General features: G+C 41.9%; 2 protein-coding genes across 6 annotated transcripts in view; both read right to left on the bottom strand.

Annotated features, from left to right (window-relative positions):
- Positions 1-24,815, bottom strand: part of TBC1D1 (TBC1 domain family member 1) — a 246,739-nt gene that overhangs the window by 176,176 nt on the left and 45,748 nt on the right. The gene's annotated exons all lie outside the window — the stretch shown is intronic.
- On the bottom strand, positions 1,951-8,501 carry PTTG2 (pituitary tumor-transforming 2). Its single transcript, XM_033213963.1, is given in 3 exon segments — positions 1,951-4,687; positions 4,690-4,851; positions 4,854-8,501. Coding segments are annotated over 3 exon segments (594 nt in total). The 5' UTR covers positions 4,975-8,501; the 3' UTR covers positions 1,951-4,376.

The following is a 24,815-nucleotide window of genomic DNA, read 5'->3' as shown; positions in this document are numbered from 1 at the left end:
ATCATAATAGTAGTAGAACATAGTGTGTATTGAGTGCTTCCTATCTGCCAGGCACTGCTAAAACGAGCAAACCTTCAGGCAGCATCCATCATGCACCAGGCATTGTTCTAAGCATTTACAGTTCATGAAGTCGAGAGTATGAATACCTATCTTTGGATGGGGAAACTGAAGCACTCAGCTGGGAAAGAAGAAAACCAGAATCAGACGCAGGCACTCTGCCAACTTAACCACTTTACTTCATAGCCCCTAATTACCTTAAAACCCTGCTGCAAGGTATTACTTATTCTGTTTTGCAGATGAGGAAACTGAGGTTCAGGAAAGTAAAATAATTCACCAAAGGCCTCACCTAGGCACAGTGGAGCAGTGTCTGCATAGACCACCTGTCAGCATCCCTCCAAGCAAGTCCTAACTGCTACAAACACAGGGCTTCATGCTCTAAGATTTCAGGGAGCTGGCATGGCCCAGAGAGGTTCTCTAGACAGCCACTATGCTCTGGCAGCTTCCTGCCAACAGCAGGCTCTGTCAGGGAAGGAACTTGGCCTTTTTCATGAGGCTGGGAACAGAGCTGATGCTAGCTAGATGAGATACAAATAGACATGAAATGGCAGCAGATTCTAAAGAACAAATGAATGAATGAGGTAGGAAGGAAGGAAGAGAGAAAGGAAGCAAATTCTTGTTGGGTCCGAGGCAGCAGGGCCCTTCTCAAGGGTACAGCCAGGCCGGGGGCTAATAAGAAAGTGAGACCTGCAGTAAGCTGTCCCTTGTCCCCATCCAGGCTATGCTGGGGCCAGCAAGCCAAACTCCATCTGAACCCAGGACAAAGCAGGAGCTGAGCTGCCCGATCTGGGGAAGGCAGGCACATTGGTCCTCTCTGTGAAAAACTGGTCAGGCTAGTGGACAGGAAAACCCTGACCTCCCAGTGCCTAGGAAATTCAGTGGCAGGGGGCTTGGCCCTGGCCATAGCCTAATGGGAACCTGAGTGTCCAGTTGGATCCCGAGTCTTGAGTTGGATGTGTCAGTGGATCTAGCACAAGGTTTAGAATCACCTTACATGAAACACAGCGTCCTGACCCTCCTTTCCAACTGTGAGACTGTGGTGTATGCACTGAAGCCTAGGGGACTCCAAGAAATGGGCACACAGCCTCTCTGTGCCAACACATGCTGCTTGAACTAATTTCATCAAGTGGTGATTTCGCATATCCAACCCTGGCCCATGTGTGTACAGAGCACCGAATTTAAGCCATTGCAGTTGTCACTGTAGTAATTCATTCAGCCACTCTATCTATTGCATTCCGGTCCTCAGGGATGCTACAGTAAGCAAGCCACCTGCCCCCAGAGGAACGTCTTATGGTCCAGCAAGCCCATACGGCAAGTAAACAGGAAATGGCACAACTGGGTGATAAATGCAGTGAGAAGGAAAAGAGAGGGTGCTATGAAAGCTTACAGAGAGGGCCCCTAACCAACATCAGGGACCCTATAGTCACCCTGGTGTTTTAAGCAGGCATCAAATGCCAAGTACAAATGAGCCATTGGGGGAAAAAGAGCAGAGATATTATTCCTAATCTACAAGAGAGTAGAGTCTGATATTGGATGTTTTTTATTACGATATTCTTTTTTTTTTTTTTTTTTGAGGCGGAGTCTCACTCTGTTACGATATTCTTTTTTCTTGGGATCTTAAAAATTATTAAATATTTTTAAAACATATAAATAGCATAATATGAGAGATACCCATGTAATTACTACCCAGTCTTAGCAGTTTCAGATATTTTGTACATAAGTACATAGATGGGTATTTTTTTGACACGGAATCTCACTCTGTCACCCAGGCTGGAGTGCAACAGCATGATCTTGGCTCACTGCAACCTTCACCTCCCAGGCTGAAGCAATTCTTCTGCCTCAGCCTCCTCAGTGAGTAGCTGGGATTACAAGTATATGCCACCATGCCTGGCTAATTTTTGTATTTTTAGTAGAGACGGGTTTTTACCATGTTGGCCAGGCTGGTTTCAAACTCCTGACCTCAGGTGATCTGCCCACCTGGACCTCCCCCCGCAACCTCAACCCTTTCTTGCTCCTGTTCTGCCATGTGAGATGCCAGCTCCCCCTTGGCCTTCGCCATGACTGAAAGTGTTGTGAGGTCTCCCCTGAAGCCAGCAGATGCCAGTGTCATGCTTGTTCAGCCTGCAGAACTGTGAGCCCATTAAACCTCTTTTGTTTATAAATGACCCAGTCTCAGGTATTTCTTTACAGCAAAGCAAGAATGGCCTAATACTGTACTTTTTGTGAGTCAGTTTAGAAATGAGTATAAGCTAATAAATAAATACGCATAGCTTCAACTAAATGATTTTTATGGACTGTAGCAGAGGACCTGGCTTGTATTTTCTTAATGGTTTCATGTCTCATGCCAAGGCCATCATATGCAAAGAAACATCTGAAAAAGAGTTGATGTTTATTGCCAAGGAAATACTTAAACTGACTGTAATGAAGATGTTAAAGAGCTTCAGAGAAGCTGTAGACTATTTCCCTGGGCTGACCACAGACACACTTTAAAGCAAAGGCCATCTGATCATTGGACTTAGGGTGATTTTTAAAACACTTTCTTTTTTTATCCAAGTTTTTATTCAATTCCCTTGACTTATTTCAGTTTAGAATTTGACTTCTTATTATCCTCATAGTAATCCTGAAAAAATTACTAAGAATAAAAAATATCGTAACTACTAACATAACTAAGTCCACAGGATATCAGAACTGAAGAGATATCATATAGCTGCACCTCTTTATTTACAGGTGATGAAACTGAAGTCTGAGAGGTTAATTATTCACTCATCCATCCAACAAATATTTATTGAATTTCTACTCTGATGTCATTTAGATCCTTACTATGGCAGTAAACATTTAGAAATTTAAACATGTTTAGTGTCTCTATCAACAGCTTTAAGAGTAAAATTTTAGACGTTACCAGCTTGCCCAAGGTTGCATAGCCATTAAATAGAGGAAACAAGGTGAAGACTCAGGGAGTCTGACTCCAGTAATACTTCCTGTCTTGCCATGGGATATACCTATGGTTCTTGAGTCCAAAATGCAGAAATATGAATCTTACAGGAGAACGAGGCCCTACCATGTACAGAATGTGATGTCTTCCTTTACAGATGAAATTTAGTTCTTCTGGTGAAGAGGACAATGCCTGGGTAGGAACTTATGCCCACACCTAATGGAAACTTATCCTTGACCTGCATGACTACTGGCCCAAGACAGATTACTTGGAGCAGCCCACCATAGAATCAGCTTCAAGATAAGGGGAAGTACTTGGACTCCATAGTGAACAAAACAGAGATGGTCCCTGCCCTCATGGGGCCCACAATTTAGTGGGGAAGACAGGCAATGTACAAGTGACTTCCCAAATGTTTTATGATTTGTCTTGAATTTTTAAACTTAAACCTTCTCCAGTTTTAAAATAGCATGGAAGCAAAAATCAATAATGGATTGGGGCAGATCACAAAATTGTAACTCTTCTCTAAGGACCAGTATGACAGCCTAGAAGTGAGACCTTGCATCTTTTCTGGAGGTCAGTTCTGACAGCATCCTTTGATTGAAGAGGGATTTGGAACCTTTGGCCTGTCATGCCCTTGATGGTTCTTAAATAGCCATATCCAGTTCGCTTTTTGTGGAATAACGTGTTCAGAGACATAACCACCACCCACTTTCAGTAGAAAGAGCAAAACCACTAACATGTATAATGAATAGCAGCTCTTGGTCTAGGAAATTCACTAAGTCCTGGAATTCAGGAACCACAGAGGAACCCCTGAAGCCTTTCAGGCAATCTGGATTGACACCAGACATCTGTGACTCTATCAAAGCTTTGTACAGAATTCAAGGCATGGACATAAAAGTGCTTTAAGTTATAAGACATTAGAAGCATAAGACATGGGATTTCATGAATATTATTTAGCCATACAGACATTTTAAGATAATCAATGTTAGTCCTAGCTGCAAATATGTACCCTATTTTTTTAGCATTCCACAAAATTCTCATTCTTTCAATTATCTCCCTTTGCTGCTAGGACCTCTTTAAGGCTTTCATCTGGTTCACACTAGGCTGGGAAGAAAAGATGTAGGAAGTTCTTGGCCTGACCCTGGCCTTTTCTCCTTTATCCTTTGCTATTTCCTGTCTCCTGTTTCTCTACAGAAGTAAATCATGTTGACATATCCCCAAAGAGTAGGGGCCGTACTATGGAAGAAATATAGGAACAAGGGACAGCTGAGACAGATGCACATAAAGAGGAATATGACCCACTTTATATTTATGTATTTATTATGTTGTTAAACAAAGAATGCTTTATTAATACAAATACACACAAACTCTAAAGCACTAAGAAATTTTAAATATCTATGTCATAGCAAACAACTGGTAATTCAACATCCAGGGTCAACAGAATGCTAGAAGGAGACTGCAACAGATTACATTCCCATGGTGGAGAGGGCATCTTCACAGGTGAAGGGGGGCCCAGCTGAAACAGCTTTTCAAGCTCTCCCTCCTCATCAAGGATCATGAGGGGCACTCCACTCAAGGGGAGGTGTGCAATCTGGCATTCTTCAGGCAGGTCAAAACTCTCAAAGTCTAGAGGATTGAAGGGAAATAATTTTTCTATTTCTGGATAGGTGTCATTTGAGGCAGGAACAGAGCTTTTTTTTTAACAGTCATCTTTCTGACAGAAAAGCTTGGCTGTTTTTGTTTGCTGGGTCCATTGGTCTTTACTGACTTTTCTGTAGCTCTCTTGACAATTCCCAAAGCCTTTCTGGTAGCTTTAGGTAAGGCTGATGGAGCAGTGAACGTTTTGCCAAAACGTGGTGTTAAACTTGAGATATCCCACCTAAGGCTTTGATTGAAGGTCCAGACCGCAGCTTCAGTCCATCCTTAGCAGCCACACGGGTGCCTGGTTCTCCATTTTCCTTATCAACATAGATCAGAGTAGCCATCCTGGATTATTGCTACTCTCAACAGCCAAATTCATCTAAGACTGTGGTCCCACTTTATATTTAGATAGAATGTTAATTATAATGGAAATTGGTGTAATATCTAATTTTTGTGCCTAGCACATCATCTAGGAGTCAGCATGAACTCACACAAAGAGCACAGGCCTGAGGTCAGACAGACCTGGGTAGGAATCTGAGGAGTACCACTTTCTGTTAACTGTAAGATTTGGGCAAGTTAGCTAACATCCAAGCCCTATTTCCACATCCATAAAATGGAGGTAAAACCCAACTCTTATACATTGTGAAATGATCAAAAACCACTTAGGTAAAGTGCAGAACAACCAATAAATAAATAGTTTCTGCCTTTACTGCATTTTCTAATTTATAATGTACTTTTGCATACACGATTTCACTTCTTACTAACCTTTAATAAATGCAAGTCTTCCATTTTTTACTAAAGCAGCACCCCCAAAGTTTCTCTAAACTGCAAAATGCCCAAATGTTTCATCCTGATTTATCCCTTTTGCCAACTCTCATCTACTGGTGGCAGACAACCCAGCATGCAGTGGTGGAAGAGCCGAGAGGCGCTGTCTGAACAATGTGACTACTAATGGTGACTGCTTGGGCAGGAATACTGGACTATGGCAATGACTATGTACCTTGGCCAACCCAACCCCAATCTAGTCCAGTCTATTGGTTCACAGCAGCAAAGGGTCACTTCTGTTTCTAAGGCCTAGAGATAAGTTGAAGGCAGTTTTGCAGTGAGCCATTTCAATTCAATGATAAATATTCTTGCTGCCTAATTTATTCTATGAATCTTTGACCCATGGCCATGTGTGTGTATGTATTTCAGCCCACATGCAAAAATATACAGTTGAGTCTTGAACAATACAGGATTGAGTTGCATGGATCTGCTTTTTCTCAGATTTTCTTCTGCAGCTGCCACCTCTGAGACTGCAAGACCATCCCCTCCGCTTCCTCCTCCTCCTCAGCCTACTCAGTGTGAAGACAATGAGGGTGAAGACTTTTATGATGATCTATTTCTACTTAATGAATAATGAAATATGTTCTCTTCCTTATGATTTTTCTTAATAACATTTTCTTTTGTCCAGCTTACTTTATTGTGAGAATACAGGATATAGTGCATATAACATACAAAGCATGTGTTAGTCAACGGTGTTATTGGTGAGGTCAACAGAAGACTATTGGTTAAGCTTTTTGGGAGTCAAAGGTTACAGGTGGATTTTGGACTGTGCAGGTGATTGGCACCCCTAACCCTCACATTGTTCAAGGGTCAGCTGCACCTATTTATTTGCATAAGGCCACCTCGAAAAGAAAGGGCCATTCAAAGGTATCATTAGAAGTCTTGCTCTTAACCTGAGACAGCTAGCTAGAAAGTGACAGAGCCATGACTTGCACCTGGTATATCAAATGATTGATGTAACCTCTATATGGAGTTTGTAAACTCAAGTGCCACCCAGAGTCAGTCAGGGAATGTAAATATATGATGTACCAGTAGAAGGTAATGGGGAACAGGGAGACTGGTGGGGTAAAGTGTGTGTGCCAATCAGCAGGCATTCTAATTGAATTGTTTTTCTTCAACCACTATGGTAGGCAACTTTTAAAAAATAATTGCAGGCCACCTGTCTGCAATCCTGTCTCATTATATCATTAGGAGAAATTATTGTTAAGCAACTTCTTTCAACTGTTCTGACACATTCATTTTTTATTAATAGCCTTCTAATTGTTCTTTGAATTGGGGCAGAAATAATTAAAGTAGAAGATGTTGTATATGTGTCCTAAAGACGGGACAAATAAAGACCAGTGAGGTCTAGAGGTGTGAAAGCAAATCTAATCCAGGAACACTTTCTGGAGGAGGTGGCATTTGAGCTAGGAAGAAGTAAGAGGAAATCTCCCCAGGCAAAAGGAACAACGATGAGCAAAACAGAGGAAAGCACGGCTACGAGGTAAAATCAACTGTCCCGTTTTGCTGGAAAATAGACTACAGCATCTTGGAACTAGAAAAAAAAAGCATGAAGAATCATCTGAGACCAGATATGGTCAAGGTTCTTGACTGCCAAGCTAAGGAATCTGGTGTTTATTGGTTAGAGATGAAAATGGCCTGCTCAGAGACTGGGTTTTCTAGATGAATCTGCTTTGTTGATCTTACAGACTCTTTCTTAACATGAAGCATACTTTTTTCCTAGACAACTTCAAATCTGAAAAATCTGTTACTATTCTTAGCATATGTGTTTGAAAGTAAACTTGGTCACCATAAATGTGTATGAGAAAGGGGGCACAAAAACTGGCAGCAAATCCAGTAACTGTAGCCATCTGTGTTTCTGTTGTTCTAAGTGGAGATCAGCAAAACTAGCATTTTAAAAAACATATAAGTATGGTTGAAGTAATATTTTCCGGTGAAGCTTTCCACAAGTGGCTGCTGATAATTTTATCTGGTATTTTAAAATAAAATATACTACCTACAGGACACCATGAAAAACTATCATCTGTTGCATTATAAATGGAAGAATAAAAGGAAGGAAAGACAGAAGGGAGGGAGGAAAATGATACGTAGTTTGTCAGGAAATGTACATCAAATGTCAGAATCGACCTTTTAAAAAGTAATAATGAGCAATAAGAAAAACATCAAACAATCTGTTCTGAACTTTTATGAAAAAGTGGTGTAGGATAAAAATGGAGTTTGGAGTCAGAAAGACTGTTTTGAAATCTCAACTCTCTTCTCTTTCTATATTATTTATTCTTTATTTTTATTATTATTATTATTTTAAGATATAGGACCTTGCTCTGTTGCTGAGGCTGGAGTGCAGTGGTGTGATCATAGCTCACTGTAGCCTTGAACTCTTAGGCTCAGGCAATCCTCCCGCCTCAGCCTCCTGAGTACATAGGACTACAGGCATGCACCCCCATGCCCAGGAAATCTTTCTATGCTTTGTAGAGAGGGGTCCTGCTGTGTTGCTCAGGCTGGTCTTGATCTCCTGGGCTCAAGAGATCCTCCTGCCTTGGCTTCCCAAAGTGTTAGGATTACAGGCATGAGCCACTGTGCCCAGCAATACATATTCCTGTCAACAGATAAATTCCTTGTCTCTAAAAAAGTAGTGTTATTTATTACTTCAGTGATTGTGAAGAATGAAAACGTGTAATATCAGGTATCATACATTTGTCTCTTCCCTTCTTTTGGAAAGGAAGGGATATGCCTGCCACATTGTGTAACTGTGGCCATGAGTATTATACAAACTCATCAGGGGCTTATGTTCTCCCATCCCATGCAGGGAGTCTAAATGTTTATGTGGTCACCTTGATCCTTCATGTAAGGGGAGGGGAGTCATGGTGCAGATAATCCCAAAGATCGGATAAAAGTAATCCTTTAAGTTTCAACATGGCATGCATCAGTGGCTTCTTTGGGGGAATTCATTTCTACACTCCCCTCTTTTTTTTTTTTTTTTTTTTGAGACGGAGTCTTGCTCTGTTGCCCAGGCTGGAGTGCAGTGGTGTGATCTCTGCTCATTGCATCCTCCACCTCCTGGGTTCAAGTGATTCTCCTGCCTCAGCCTCCCAAGTAACTGAGACTACAGGTGTGCTCCATCATACCTGGCTAATTTTTAGTAGAGATGGGGTTTCACTATGTTGACCAGGCTGGTCTTGAACTCCTGACCTCAAGTGATCTGCCCATCTCAGTCTTCCAAGGTGCTGGGATTACAGGTGTGAGCCACTGTGCCCGGCTACACTCCACTTTTCTTAAGTTAATACTGACACTAGTTGGCGTCCCTGAGCATATCACATGAGGTCGAGGGGAAAAGACACAGAATGGAAGCACAGGGAAAGTCAACTCGTCATTTTAAATGTGTTAAAGCACAATGAGGATAGTCTGCTGGAAGTTTATTCACTTCACATTCAGTATGTATTGAGCACCTACTTGGGGCCAGGTACTGTGTAGTCTGTGGCGATACATCTGTGAGCAAAACAAACCAAAACCCCTGCCCTCAGGAAACTTACATCTTAGTGGAGAGAGAGTCAGACAACGAAAGAAACAAATTTTTAAATAGAATAGTGTATTAGAAGTTCATTAAGCCGGGCGTGGTGGCTCACGCCTGTAGTCTCAACACTTTGGGAGGCTGAGGTGGGTGATCGCTTGAAGTCCAGGAGTTCGAGACCAACCTGGGCAACATAGGGAGACCCCCCATCTCTACAAAAAATACAAAAATTAGCCGGTTGTCGTTCCAGCTACTCAGAAGGCTGAGGTGGGAAGGTCCCAGGCTTGAACCTGGGAGGCAGAGGTTGCAGTAAGCCTAGATCGCAACACTGCACTCTAGCCTGAGTGACATAGATGTTGTTTCAAAAAAAAAAAAAGTTTATTTAAAACAGATTATATGTATTTTGGGGGAAGATGTTTATTTTTTTATTTTTTAAATAAAGACAAGGTCTCACTATGTTGCCCAGGCTGGTCTTGAACTCCTGGACTCAAGCGATCCTCCCACCTCAGCCTCCCAAAGTGCTGGGATTACAGGCATGAGACACCACGGCCAGCCGAGACGATATGTATTATAATCTATATACATAATAGAAAAATGAAAAGCGTAAACTTTGAGGTAAAGCTCTCTTAAACACTGCTTATTCTTGGACCACAGGTGCTGATAACAAAAGGCAGAAATTTTTGTAAAAAAGAGTGATGGTGGAAACTGAACATCGTAACACCCTGTAATTTATATACAGTTGACCCTCTTTATCCATGGGTTCTGCATCTGTGGATTCAACCAACCGTGGATTGTAAATATTTGGAAAAAATAAAGGATGGTTGTGTCTGTCCTGAACACACACAGACAGTTTTTCTTGTAACTATTCCCTGAACAAAACAGTATAACACTATATATGTAGCATTTACATTGTATTGAGTAGTGTAAGTAATCTAGAAATGATTTAAAGCATATGGGAGGGTGCGCACAGGTTATAGGCAAATACTATGTCATTTTATATCAGGGATTTGAGCATCCATGGGTTTTGGTATCCACAGGGGTGGTAGAATCAACCCCCTCGCCCCGACGCATACTGAGGGACAACTGTATACACATAGAGAGGTATGTGCGTGCAGTTCACGGGAATCTCTCATGAAGTCTGTGCTACCTTTGGAAAAAAACCGGAGCAGATACATGCTCCAGAAGTAAAACGAACGGGCGATTTCTTTTTTTACTTTTTATAGTTTCTTAAATTTATTATACATGGTTTTTAACGTACGTTTTACAACATTTTTCAAATAAAAATAAAAACTGAGTTAAAGAAGGATGAGATAGTTCTACGTGCACTGACAGAAATCGGTACATGACACATTAGGTGGAAAATCTAGATTACAGAGCTTTGTATCACCTGATTATGTATGTGTTAAATACATAGATTTTTAAAAATCCACTACTAAGTGAGCCAAGATTGGATCACGTCACTGAATTCCAGCCTGGACTACAGAGCAAGACTCTGTCTCAAAATAAATAAATACATACATACATAAAATTTTTAAAAATACACTGCTAAGAGTCATATGATACATAGATTTTTTTTTTCATGTCAGCTGGTCTTAGACAGCTTTGTGAAGGATCCCATCCCATCAGATTTTCAGTAAATCACCCCTCCTCTTCATCGCCCACATACAGTATCACTAAGTAGGCACTTTGCCTCACAGCGGACCTTCAAAGCATCCCTTCCTCCATTGCAGCCACTATTATCCTAGGCTGGTCCTCATCATCTCTTACTTGAATCACCTCAAAGGTATCCTCACTGGTCTCAGACCATTCTTGACATGACTTCCAAGATCCTTTCAAATCTGGCCTCAACCTACCTGTGGCTGATATTGATTCTACCTAATAATGATTCTCCCATTTCCTCTTCACTAAAATAACCCTAATTTTGTTCAGATCATAGACATAGACCTTTGATCTCAGCTGTAGCCCCATAGAATACTCATGAGTTGGCACATAGTAGGCAGTTTTTTTTGTCTGAATGAATGAATGAATGTATAAATTAGTAATGTTAATTCTTTTACCTTCCCAAGTGAGTCATCTGAAAGTCAGCATGTTCAGTACCATAGGAAAGGTTGAAAGAAAAAACAAAAAGTCAACATGTGACCCAGGTCTGGCCAATGAGATATTAGAAAATGTCTTCCCCCACCCTTCCTGCCTAGAACGCACTGGTGCGAGGAGCCACAGCAGCCATCTTGGAATCCTGAGGCCACATAACAAAAGGCCAAAGTCAACATGCTAGGGATTGCAAAGTGGAATGAGACAAAAGCCAGTTATTGACGATCTAGATCCAGCCACTCTGGAACTGCTTGCATTCCGATCCTTATTCAGTGAGATATCTAAGTATCTTTATTTTCTAGACCAGACTTTAATCGGCCTATGAATCGCTTGGAAATCTCCTTACAATGGAAATGCTAATTAATTCTGCAGGGCTTAAGTGGGGCCCGATAATCTACATTAGTAACGGGCTCCCTGGCGACGTTGTTAAGGATGTCAAAATGAGAAATGACGATACTTAGCCACTATAAATTGGGCGTTCTATTACTTTTAGCTGAACTCATCCTTATTTTCTACTGTCCCTGGCCACATACCAAGCTAACCACAGTAACCATCCAATCTTCTCAAAATATACAAACTGTCTCCCAGGCATGGCTCATGTTTACCCCTCCCTTGAAGGAGCGCTAAGATTCTGTAGAATTTACCACTATTCTACACGTCAACCTTAGTCACTATTTTTTTTTTTCCTGAGACGGAGTCTCTCTATGGAGCCCAGGCTGGAGTGCAGTGGTGCAATCTCGGCTCACTGCAAGCTCCGCCTCCCGGGTTCACGCCATTCTCCCGCCTCAGCATCCCAAGTAGTTGGGACTACAGGTGCCCGCCACCACGCCCAGCTAATTTTTTTTGTATTTTTTTAGTAGAGACGGGGTTTCACCGTGTTAGCCAGGATGGTCTCAATCTCCTGATCTCGTGATCCACCCGCCTCAGCCTCCCAAAGTGCTGGGATTACAGGCATGAGCCACCACGCCCGGCCAACTTTAGTCACTTTTTCTACTCATCAACCATTTGCGTTTTCCCAGATACGTTTTCTCCTGTCTCTTATTCAAGTCATGATTAAACAGTTATAGTGACATATTTAATAGACAAAATGATTTTAAAAGACCTCAAGCTTAATTGCAAAATTACTGAATTCCCTAGTAGATTTTACATATTATACTACATAACTAGTTGTGTTTCATTTCAGTAATGTGGGAATTAAAAACTACAGGAACAGGATTCTATTACCAGTAATGACATGCAAGTGCCTCTCCTTGATGAAGCTTTAATTGCACATGACACTTGGAAAACGTTTTTAATAAAGTCTGATATTAAGATTTGTCAGTTAAAAACTGAGTTCAGAAGAATCACTCAAGATCACTTCCAAATTAAAAACACCATTTATCTCTTATCTGTCCAAGAAATTCCTACCTGGTTCTATTCCATTAATTAGCAATATGCTTTTCATATCACACTGTAGTATTCCAAAATTTAGCATTCATGCTTTCAGTCCAAACTCATCGGAAAAGGCACCAAATTACTGGCTCTGAATGCAAAATGTCTGCATGCCGGAGTGGGAGAGGAATGGAGGTAATGCATGTGGATTCCAATTACCTACAGCTGAGACAGTAAACAGCATATCCAAAACCACGTCATCAATCAGCACATCTAGCCATGCACAATGATGATCACACATCATCAATCAAATGTCTTGATTTGATTTTCACTGTAAATTAGCACAATTTTTCTGCAGCCTCAATCAACTCAAAACCATCACATAATCTGTGCAAATGACAAAGCCATGTGGGATAACTAAAAAACCAGGATTCAAGAGATGCAAGACATTTTATTTTTGCCTTTTGAAAAATGTTTATTTTTAAGTTTCAGGGTACATGTGCAGGATGTGCAAGTTTGTTACATAGGTAAATGTGTGCCATGGAGGTTTGCTGCACCTACCAACCCATCACCTAGATATTAAGCCTAGCATGCATTAGCTGTTTTTCCTAATGCTCTCCCTCCCCTCACCCCACCCCTTGACAGGCCCCAGTGTGTGCTGTTCTCCTCCCTGTGACCACGTGTTCTCTTTGTTCAGTTCCCACTTATAAATGAGAATATGTGGTGTTTGGTTTTCCATTCCTTTGTCAGTTTGCTGAGGATAATGGCTTCCAGCTCCATCCATGTTCCTGCAGAGGACATGATCTCATTTCTTTTTATGGCTGCCTAGTATTCCATGGTGTATATGTACCACATTTTCTTTGTCCAGTCTACCATTGATGGACATTTGGGTTGATTGGGAGATGGAGATTTTAGTTTAAATTCCATCAATGATTTAGCACAAGATTATCAGCCCTTTCCCCAAGTCAACAGAACTTTAAATCACATGCTGAAAAGTAAAAAATCTAAAATCCAGCCTGTGATTTCCGCACTGACTCAGCGAAGATCACAACAAAACTACAAAGCGCGTGTGAAGTAGCAGGATAAATACTCTCAGGGCCACTGGGATGAACTAGAAGCTGTTGGGTGCATAATGACTGCAGGCCTTGCAACAAGCTTCACTTTGCTGACACTCATGGTTCACTGTTGCTTTCCAGGCAGGGCTTTCTTCCTCACCTTCTCCTGCAGCTCTTTCAAAGGTGCCTGCAGTGATGACGAGCACTGTAATACAGGGAAAGGCTTATACATAGTCTGAGAACTCATAGATGTCAGTATGTAGGTTTGTACAGTCACAGTGAGGGACATGGTAAAGGTACATACCCATTATCACCTGAACTCCATGTCAATATTGTAATAGCTAAAAATTGTATCTGAATGATTTACTACTCTGGGCAAAGGCTGTGACCTCTCTACAGATTTCCAGTGTTTATTCTCCTGGACAAACACTATAACCATTTTACAGATCCTAAGTGTTTCACTGAACAAATACTCTGACCTCTTTCAAATGTTGTTTTGAATGTCCTTTTCAAATATCGAAGGTCTACTTCACTAACTTGGCTGAGTGTCACCACATCTCCTCTTCCCTAGCGGAGTGTCACAAGGCTCCTTTCCCTGCTGTGACCACAGAAGATAAATCTTGCAGAGGGTCTTGGGCATACTTAAGAATAAAAAAGAGGCCGGGCGCGGTGGCTCAAGCCTGTAATCCCAGCACTTTGGGAGGCCGAGACGGGCGGATCATGAGGTCAGGAGATCGAGACCATCCTGGCTAACACGGTGAAACCCCGTCTCTACTAAAAATACAAAAACTAGCGGGCGAGGTGGCGGGCGCCTGTAGTCCCAGCTACTCGGGAGGCTGAGGCAGGAGAATGTCGTAAACCCGGGAGGCGGAGCTTGCAGTGAGCTGAGATCCGGCCACTGCACTCCAGTCCGGGCGACAGAGCGAGACTCCGCCTCAAAAAAAAAAAAAAAAAAGAATAAAAAAGAGCCTGTAGTTCTGATATGTTAACAAATTAGGGTGGTGGTCCCCAGGATGTAGCTGGAGATAATTTCCCTCCTTCCTTCCTATAATGCAGTTCTTATAGCAGCAAAGTTTTGTTTATAGATTCTGAGGCCATGTATTTTTTTAACCATCTATATTTATGAAAAATGTCAAATAGGAAAGTAGAGAGAAAATTATAATGAACTCCCAGGTTCCATCACCGAGTTTCAACCAGTGTCAGCTCGGGACCAATCTTATTTCGGTATCCACACCCACTTCTCTTCCCACGGTCATTTTTAAAAACAATCCCTGATATACTATTTCACTCATAAATATTTCAGTATACAGTAAATAGCCCTCAAAGACAGGAATTCTTTGTGCTTTGTGTTTTTTGAACACAAAGGACAATATATTTTCAAATCATCAAAGCCAAACTGGGGAAAAGTACATTGTATTGTTCAGCTATTTATATTTCTCACAATAAATGATTTAAAAGGGTGAATAGGCCAGGCGCAGTGGCTCACGCCTATAATCCCAGCACTGTGGGAGGCCGAGGAGGGTGGATCACCTGAGGTCAGGAGTTCGAGACCAGCCTGGCATTTTAGCACGAAAGTAACAATAGATGGTACCAAAAGAATGGGCTTGGTTATGTTCCAATAAAACTTTATTTATAAATAGAGGCTGTGTGGGTAGGAATTGACCTGTTGACTGTAGTTTGCTGACACATATTCTCTGCGATTTCTTAGAAGATTCCTAATGGAGTTGAACCCCAGTTGCACCGAGAGGTAACCCGTTCATTACCACACCCTTTTTTTACTGGTTTTTCTTTCTTCCCCGTGTCTTTACTTACATCTCTACTTCAAAAAAATACAAAAATTAGCCGGGCATGGTGGCAAGTGCCTGTAATCCCAGCTACTTGGGAGGCTGAGGCAGTAGAATAGTTTGAACCTGGGAGGTGGGGGTTGCAGTAAGCTGAGATCGCACCACTGCACTCCAGCCTGGGCAACAAGAGCGAAACTCCGCCTCAAAAAAAAAGTGACTACATGTCATTATACATTTGTCCAATTCACAGGATGTACAACACCAAGAATGAACACTAATGTAAACTATGAATTTTGGGTGAGAACAATGTGTCAATGTTGGTTCATCAGTTGTAACAAATGGATCACTCTGGTGGGGGGTGTTGCTACTGGGGGAGGCTATGCATGTCAGGGGACGAGGGGGATATAAGACGTATCTGTAGCCTCTTCTCAATTTTGCTATGAACCTAAAACTGCTGTAAAAAATGAAGTCTTAAAGAATTTTTTGAAAAATCCATTAACTCAATCCTATTTTTTTTTGCAAAGAGGGCATAAAGGGTCTTTCCATAAATGAAAGAAAAACTTTATGAACCATTCACAAGTCTCTATGGTTTATAATAAGAAATTATGTATTATCAGGCATGCTTCTGTTTTACACAGATTAAAACATAAAATCTTCCAAACAACTTTTTTTAGTAGGTTGTGTGACAATACCCATTTTATAGATGAGGAAAATGAGGCACAAAGAGGTGAAGTTATTTGCCCAGGGTCATTCAGGTGCAGAACTGCGGCTCAGACTCATGCCACAGCCTCTGATCTCTTCATATGCATGTTCTCAGCCTGGTGTAATAGCGTATTGTCCTGGTTTGTCAATTTGGTTCCCCAAAAACGGATCCTGAGAGAAGGAATTTGGGACAGGGAGTTTGTCTGGTTGGAGACCCCAGGAAGCAAAAATACAGGCATGTAAATAAAGACACGGGGAAGAAAGAAAAACCAGTAAAAAAAGGGTGTGGTAATGAACGGGTTACCTCTCGGTGCAACTGGGGTTCAACTCCATTAGGAATCTTCTAAGAAATCGCAGAGAATATGTGTCAGCAAACTACAGTCAACAGGTCAATTCCTACCCACACAGCCTCTATTTATAAATAAAGTTTTATTGGAACATAACCAAGCCCATTCTTTTGGTACCATCTATTGTTACTTTCGTGCTAAAATGGCAGAGTTGAATAGTTGCTACAGAGACCATATGGCCTACAAAGTTGAAAATATTTACTTTCTGGCCCTAAGAGCAAAAGTTTGCTGACCTCTCATGTAGAACATATGGAAGGAAGAAGGAAAGCTGAGCATGTAGTCACTTCAACAGTTTAGGGTTGCCCTGGAGTGAATAGATCCCTAGCACTGCTAAGGGATTTTCAGGCAGTCTGAGAATGCCTCAGGCTAAGAAGCAAAGAGACTGGTGGTTAAAATGAGAAGCTGCCAGTATGCACCTGTGGGTGAACTTGGAGGCAGGCACCTCAGTACGTGCTACAACATCCATGTGCCTCAGAAGTCTTATTTACATTAAGGATAATAAAACTTAGCACACAGAATGGTGTAAGAACTATACTGGAAAATATGCATCAACCTAAGAGGAAGCACTCAATAAAAGTTATCAATTCCTTTGCAAACAATTTTCCTAAACACAAGTAATTAGGAAGCCCTATCACTGATACCTGTAGCCTAAGTCTCAGTTCTTTACTGCGCAGAAAAATATGTCAAAAGAGTCCCCACATATTTTGTTAAATACAAAATAAACCAGATGGTCTGCAAATAAATAAAGAGCCGTCTGCTCAGATCGTGTCTGTGCCTGTGATTGATATATGCCTCTCTCTTTACCAATTGAAATAACCATCAGTTGTTGAAATAAAACTGATTGAGATTAGCAGCACTGTTCAAAATGGCCAAAAACTGAAAGTAGCCCATGGCCATCAACTGATGACTGTATAAACAAATGTGGTATATCCACACAGTAGATTATTATTCATCCATAAAAGGAAATGAGGTACTGATATATGCTACAACATGATGAACCTTGAAAACATTATACTAAGTGAAAGATGTCAGGCAGAAAAGACCAAATATTGCATGATTCTATTCATGTGAAATGTTCAAAATATGCAAGTCTATAGTGATGAAAGTAGATCTGTGGTTAACTAAGGCTGAAGAAGTAAGGGAGGAAGAGGAAGACGGGGGTGACAGCTGATACATACAGCTTTTTTGAGGGAGTGCCAAAAACACTGAAATTAAACTGTGGTGATGGTTGCACAACCCTGTGAATATACTAAAACCCACTGAATTGTATACTTCAAATGGTTTTTTTTTTTTTTTTTTTTGAGACAGAGTCTTGCACTGTTGCCCAGGCTGGAGTGCAGTGGTGAAATCTCGGCTCACTGCAACCCCCACCTCCTGGGTTCAAGAAATTCTCCTGCCTCAGCCTGTGGAACAGCTGGGATTACAGGTATGCGCCACCACGCTCAGCATATTTTCGTATTTTCAGTAGAGACAAGGTTTCACCATGTTGGCCAGGCTGATCTCAAACTCCTGGCCTCCAGTGATCCACCCACCTTGGCCTCCCAAAGGGCTGGAAATAACAGGCGTGAATCACCGTGCCTGGCCTCAAATGGGTGAATTTTATGGTATGTGAATTAATGACTGAGTGAGAAAAGGCAAGTTCTTGATACAAAATGTCCTTGATACAAAATGCCCATGAAATGTTCTCAGTGGAAGCTCTTCTTCGCATACCCACTGCCCTCCCGTCCTCCTTGCTGCTCCTCTGACATGATGCCTCTTATAATCTTTCTGGACCTGCTTGTTCTTCTAGCCCTGTTTTCACACTCTTTTTCCTACCATGAGGTTCAGGTCTTGGAGTTAGACTGCATCCTGGACACACCACCAGCTAACTGTGTGACCTTGGGCAAGTTACTTAACCTCTCTGGGCTTCAGTTTCCACTCTGTAAACTAGGAATAATCATAGTATCTACCTATTATTATTATTGTTAACTGACATTTATTGAGAACTTACCGTCTAGCAGGCCCTGTTCTTTTATTTGGGAGTACTACCTTTGTTTTAACTTTTTTAAAAATGAACTATACATAAACTGTCCACTTGTCTTTTGACATATGAACATGTTCGTGACACCAACACAATTTACCAAACATTTCCCATCATCCCCAAAATTCTTGTGTCACTTTGTAATCCATCTTTCCCCCTACTTTGTCTCCAAACAACCACTGATCTGTTTGCTTGACTAAACATTAATTTGCATCTTCTATAGTTTTATAGGAACAGAATTATGTTTTATGCCTGGGCAACATAGTGGGACCCTGCCTCCACAAACAAATTTTTTTAAAATTAGTCAAGTGCAGTGGTGCTCACCTGGTGCAACCTGGGGAGGTTGGGGCAGGAGGATTGCTTGAGCCCAGGAGGTCAAGGCTGCAGTGAGCTATGATCGCACGACTGTACTCTAGCCTGGGTGACAGAGTGAGAAACCCTGTCTCTAAAAAATAAAGCATAAATAGGCCAGGCGTGGTGGCTCATGCCTGTAGTCCCAGCACTTTGGGAGACCAAGGCAGGTGGATCACTTGAGGTCAGGAGTTTGAGATCAGCCTGGCCAACATGGTGAAACCCCATCTCTACTAAAAATACAAAAATTAGCCTGGCATGATGGCACACGCCTGTAGTCCCAGCTATTCGGAAGGCTGAGGCAGGAGAATTGCTTGAACCCGGGAAGTGGAGGTTGCAGTGAGCAGCAATGGCACTACTATACTCCAGCCTGGGCGACAGAGCAAGATTTTGTCTCAAAAATAAATAAATACATAAATAAATGAATAAACAGAATTATGTAGCACGTAATCTTTGCTTGGGGAATGCGGGTAGGGGAGATGTCTGCATTGTTTTGCTCAGCATAATGACTTTGAGATCTTCCCCACTGCTATGTTCATCAACCGTCCATCCCTTTTTATTGTTGAGTCACATACCATTTACCACCTGTTGCCAGACATGTAGGCTGTTTTAAGCTTCTAGATTGTTTTCCATTTTTGGCTATTACATAAAAAGCGGCTAGGAGCCTTAGTGTACAAGACGATGTGCACATGCATTTTCCTTTCTCTTGGATAAATACCAAGGAAAGGAGTCCTGAGGCGGTCCTGAAATTTGGCATAGGCCCGGAGAAGATATGTCTCATGGCCTGTGGGCAGACAGGACAACTAGCATTGACACTGCCGCAACTCCCACTTTCTCATGCCTTCTCCAGACAGCCCCACTCCCTGCTGCCACCACAGCTCCACTTCTCCTCCCTGTGGTTTCACAGCCCGGCTTCCTCTTCCTGCAGGTCATGCCCGCAGTTCTTTTCCCTGGGCCACTGTTGACCCTTCAAGGCCCGGGTCATGATCTAGCTTCTCTTTGGGACATGATAAAATTATTCACTTCCTGCTCAAACAAAACAAGGGCATTATTTTAATAGATTCATATGATACTGTTTCTTCCCTTTTAGTGTGAGTTGACGTGTAACAATTGTACATATTTATGGAAGGCGGAGTGATATTTCCATACATGCATATGGTGTATAACGACCAAATCAGGGTACTTAGCAAATCTATCACCTCAAACATTTATCATTTCTTTGTGTTGGGAGCACGCAAAGCTTCTAGCTTTCTGAAAATATACAATAAACTACAGTTAACCATATTCACCCCACAGTGCTGCAAAGACCATAATTCATTCCTCCTAGTCAGCTGTAATTTTGTCATAGAATAATGGTTTTTCCAGCATTTCTAGTCTGCTGAGGTTCATTTGTATGACAGTCAAGACACCAAGGCAAGAGAAAATTAAATTTAATATCAAAGTTCATTGCTTTCACTAATTTTTAACTGTTGCTACTGTTCCTGGTACCTTCTTTTAAAGAGCCAATGTTTCTTTGTATCAAAAAAAAAATTATGGCTTTCTGTCATACTCATTGTAGCTTTGCTATAATCACCTTGTAAAATCATACTTTCAAAGGAAGGCCCTCCTCTGATCAGCACTCAGAATGTCCACATAGTTTCAAATGAATCACAGCTGACTTCTATTTTGGCTGCGACTTTAAACTAATTATCTCAACTCACATTTTTAAAATTAACGCATATTTGTTCATTAGATTCTATCAAAAAGATTTAAAATTTATCCCATTTCACGAATGTAAAACAGAACTGCTACCAGTTTAGGTACCAATATGGCATCAATTTCCAATAGAAAGGCTTTGTATGGGAATCCTGGATGTTATAAGCATATCTCATCTGCTCACTTCTGTGTAGAAATACTGCAGACAGTTGTTTGGTAAAGAAGAAGCATACAACATTATCCAAGTAACATCGTTCTTTGACATAGACCTGGGCAAAGCAGGCTGGACTGAAGTGCTGGCTTTCGCTTCTAGGCTTTTTAAATTTAATTTAATTTTATTTTATTTTTTGAGGCGAAGTCTCGCTCTGTTGCCCAGGCTGGAGTGCAACGGTGCGATCTCGGCTCACTGCAACCTTCGTCTCCCAGGTTCAAGCAATTCTCCCTGCCTCAGCCTCCCAAGTAGCTGGGACTACAGGTGTGCACCACCAGGTTCAGCTAATTTTTGTGATTTCAGTAGCGATGGAGTTTTGTCATGTTGGCAAGGCTGGTCCCAAACTCCTGACCTCAGGTGATCTGCCCACCTTAGCCTCCCGAAGTGCTGAGATTACAGGCATGAGCCACTGCGCCCAGCCTACTTCTAGGCTCTTGAGAGGTCACATCGGATACCAGCCTGAGACCTTATACTTGGACCAATCGCGATGATTTGGTCAGCCCTGTAGCAGCCTGAATCGCATTTATCCAACTTCATATAAGTACATTATTCTGTTTATAGCTGTACCATAGGGTTTGTCGTATATTTCTTACAAAAGGTCCAGTCCAGGGCTGGACTCTACTAAGATTTATAACCGCTAGTTCTACTTTGTTAAAATTCAGATCGCTTATTTGAACAACCATCCTCTGTTCTTTGTGCAAAACTCTCCTATCGAAGTGTCTTACGTTTGCACTGTCCAACTACTGTGGGGCACCTGGGCACTGCTTCCTGGGCACTAAAAGTCACACATCTACCAACACAATGAAGAATATTACACCCAGAACTAGGTTTCCTGGCAATCCGTTGAGGGTGAGTTAGTTCTAGAACTTTATTTCTTTAAAATCCCAGAAAAATATTATTTCAGATAATTTTTGTTTTATATGTATATACGTATAATTTTTTTTTTTTTTTTTTTTTTTTTTGAGACGGAGTCTCGCTCTGTCGCCCAGGCTGGAGTGCAGTAGCCGGATCTCAGCTCACTGCAAGCTCCGCCTCCGGGGTTTATGCCATTCTCCTGCCTCAGCTTCCCAAGTAGCTGGGACTACAGGCGCCCGCCACCACGCCCGGCTAGTTTTTTTGTATTTTTAGTAGAGACGGGGTTTCACCGTGTTAGCCAGGATGGTCTCGATCTCCTGACCTCGTGATCCGCCCGTCTCGGCCTCCCAAAGTGCTGGGATTACAGGCTTGAGCCACCGCGCCCGGCCCGTATAAAAATTTTTTTAAGAGATGGGGGTCTCGCTATGCTGCCCCAGCTGGATTTGAACTCCTGATCTCAAGCGACCCTCCCATCTAAACCTCCCAAGTAGCTGGGACTACAGGTGTGTACCACTGCACCTAGTAATTTTTTGTTTTTTAGGAAGAGCAGAACTCTCTACAGGAGACATCCTAAACAGGAGGCTGTCCCTTCAGCAATTTAAATCAATTAGGGCAAAGTGAGTACCTTCCCTCCAATAGAACCCACATTTTGCTTACCCATCACAATGACAGATGTCATTACATCCCTGATCAATCTCGAGCAAGAAATACCCGGTAGTATTTAACACAACACATAGAGCAAACAGCACCAAGAGCCAGTCTGCCTACCGTTTACTGGGCAGGTAGTTCCCTGCTGAGAGTTAGGAACCACCAGCAACACCACACATGGCTGAGGTTTCAGACCCCAAGCAACCACTTTATTCTCAAGCAAAAATCTTCAAACTACAAGTTTTATATATAACTTTCAAGCACTCTTTAGTAGCTAGGAAGTCCAGCCGTTTATGAAACAATAAAAATTGTTATTGTTTTTAATACTTATTGTTTCTTGATGAAACAATTCTTATCGTTTCATAAACTGCACAGGGCTGGACTTCCTAGCTATTATAGGGTGCTTCTAATTTACATATAAACTTCATGAAGTTTCTTGAAGAAGTGTGTAAGAACACATTATCAACAAATAACAGGGGTTATTTCTTGGGGTGGAATAGAGATTGGAAAGTAGAGAGTAGATTTACATTTTATATTTTGCACCCTTCTGAACTGATTGAATTTTTATTGTAAGCATTTATTATACTTAAGAGTGCTTTTTAGGCTACCCAGCATTGAACAACTGTCTTCTTAGGGAGAAATCCTAAACAGATGGCAGCATGGCCCCCTCTGCTGACAAGATAAATATTCACTCTCTCCCGTTTTCTGGCAAGTAATGAGCAAGCAATCCACCTCAGTACAGACAATCAGGGATTCCTGTCTGGGATTCTCAGTCTCAAAGGAATAATGTCAAGTCACAGGGTCAGTGAGAGCTAACTCTCACAAGGAGGGCAGTGGTGACAGTGCCAGGGACAGCAGTGTCTGACAGCAGCAGTGCCAGGGTGGTGCCCTTAGCAGGGTATTCCTGTGATGCAACCTTGGCTGTGGTTCTATCTGCCTGACTTCCCTTGCTTGCTGTTCATTTGCCAGGCTTGATTCTCTGGCTTTTAGATTCTGTGAACTGCCCTATCTATTTCCAATCAATTATCTTTCTGCCAGGGTTGGTCCTTGGAGTCAAAGAACCCTGACCTGCAATTTGTTCATTCATTCATTCACTTGCTCATTAGTTCCTTCAGTAAAGTATTAGCTGCTTACTATGTGTTGAGAACTGTTTTAGGCCCAAGGATTCTGCAGTGAACAGAACAGAGAAAAATCCCGTCCCCCAAGGAGGTTCTATTCTAGGGTATCTCACTTCTTCCCAGACCCTGCCCTTCCTTTATCTTTCTCCAGAAGTCTGTTGTACTCTGCAATTTATATTATCCTCCAGCCCTAACCCAAGCTACTCTTTCTGAGCTCCCCTGACACGAAGGAAGCGAGGACCTTTCTGGGTCTTTCTGGCCTTGCTTTTGAGGTCAAGTCAATTCAACTTTTCAACTCCATGAAGGGTCACTCATCATCATTCCATCCAGTAGCCCCCAGACTATTCCAGGTGCTCTGCTAGGAGTTGGAGATACAGTGTTGAAGTAGTCACTGCCCTCAAACAGATTCCAGTGCAACAACAAAGACAGACAACAGACATTTATGTTGTAGTAAACCACCCCCCTTATCCATGGTATCACTTTTTGTGTTTTAGTGACCTGCAGTACTGCACAATATTTTCACAGAGAGGGAGACTGCATTCACATAACTTTTATTACAATATGTTGTTATAATTGTTCTCTTTTATTATTGTCGTTCTTAATCTCTTACTGTGCCAAATGTATAAATTAGACTTTATCACAGGTATGTGTGTACAGCAAAAAACATACTATATATGGTATGCAGTATGGTACTATCCCCAGTTTTATGCCTCCACTGGGGTCTTGTAAAGTATCTCCTGTGGGTAAGGGAGGACTACTGCAGGTTTAAGCAGTGATCTGTGCCAGAGGAAAGGAAGGACAGCATGTTATGTGCATGGGAGCATGTGACAGAAATACCTTACCTAGTTTAGGAAGGACCAGAGAAGGCCTCCTGGGGGAAGTGATGTGTAAGCTGAGATCTGAGGGGTGCGTTAGAGTTAGCCAGCTGAAGAGGATATAGAAGATTCTGATCAGAAGGAATAGCACTGTCATATTCTAGAAGTAAGACAGAACATGGCACATTAGAGCAGATGGCAGGGGTTCAGGATGGTGGGGCCAGGAGACGTAAGCCATTGGGAGGGGTAGGATAATGGTGAAGGTAAGACTGGAGGGGAAATGGAGACTCTTATTAGCTTTCCACAGCTTGATTCTCAGACCAATCAGAATCCATGCAAGAGCTTAAACAGGGAAGACAGCAGAAAGGTGTACTGTCAGATCTGCGAAGATCGCTCTGGATGCTGGTGGAGCGAATTGGAGAGGGAAAAGATGGAGGCATGGAAGTTTTTGAAGAGCCTGCCAAAGTAGGCCAAATGAGAAATACTGTATCCTGGGTTACCAGGGGTAGGAGAGATGAAAAGAAGCAGAAAAATTTATTGAATATAGTCAAGAAGACTTTCTGATGGATAGCTGGATCTGGGAAGATGAAGGAAAGCAAAAAGTCAAAGATGACTCCCAGGTGTCAATAGCCAGGTGGACAGTGAGCCATTAATCAAAAAGAAACAAAATGTTGAAGAGAAAATGACTTCAGTTGAGCATGTTCAGTTTGAAGGAGAACTGCCTGACTGGCAGCTGGATTTGTGGGTTTGGCTTTCGGTGCAGAGATCTGAGCTGGAGGAAGGAATCTA

This window comes from Trachypithecus francoisi, unplaced genomic scaffold, assembly GCF_009764315.1.
Source record: "Trachypithecus francoisi isolate TF-2019V2 unplaced genomic scaffold, Tfra_2.0 Lachesis_group1, whole genome shotgun sequence".
Taxonomy (NCBI): Eukaryota; Metazoa; Chordata; class Mammalia; order Primates; family Cercopithecidae; genus Trachypithecus; species Trachypithecus francoisi.
This window is presented reverse-complemented; position numbering and strand designations above follow the sequence as displayed.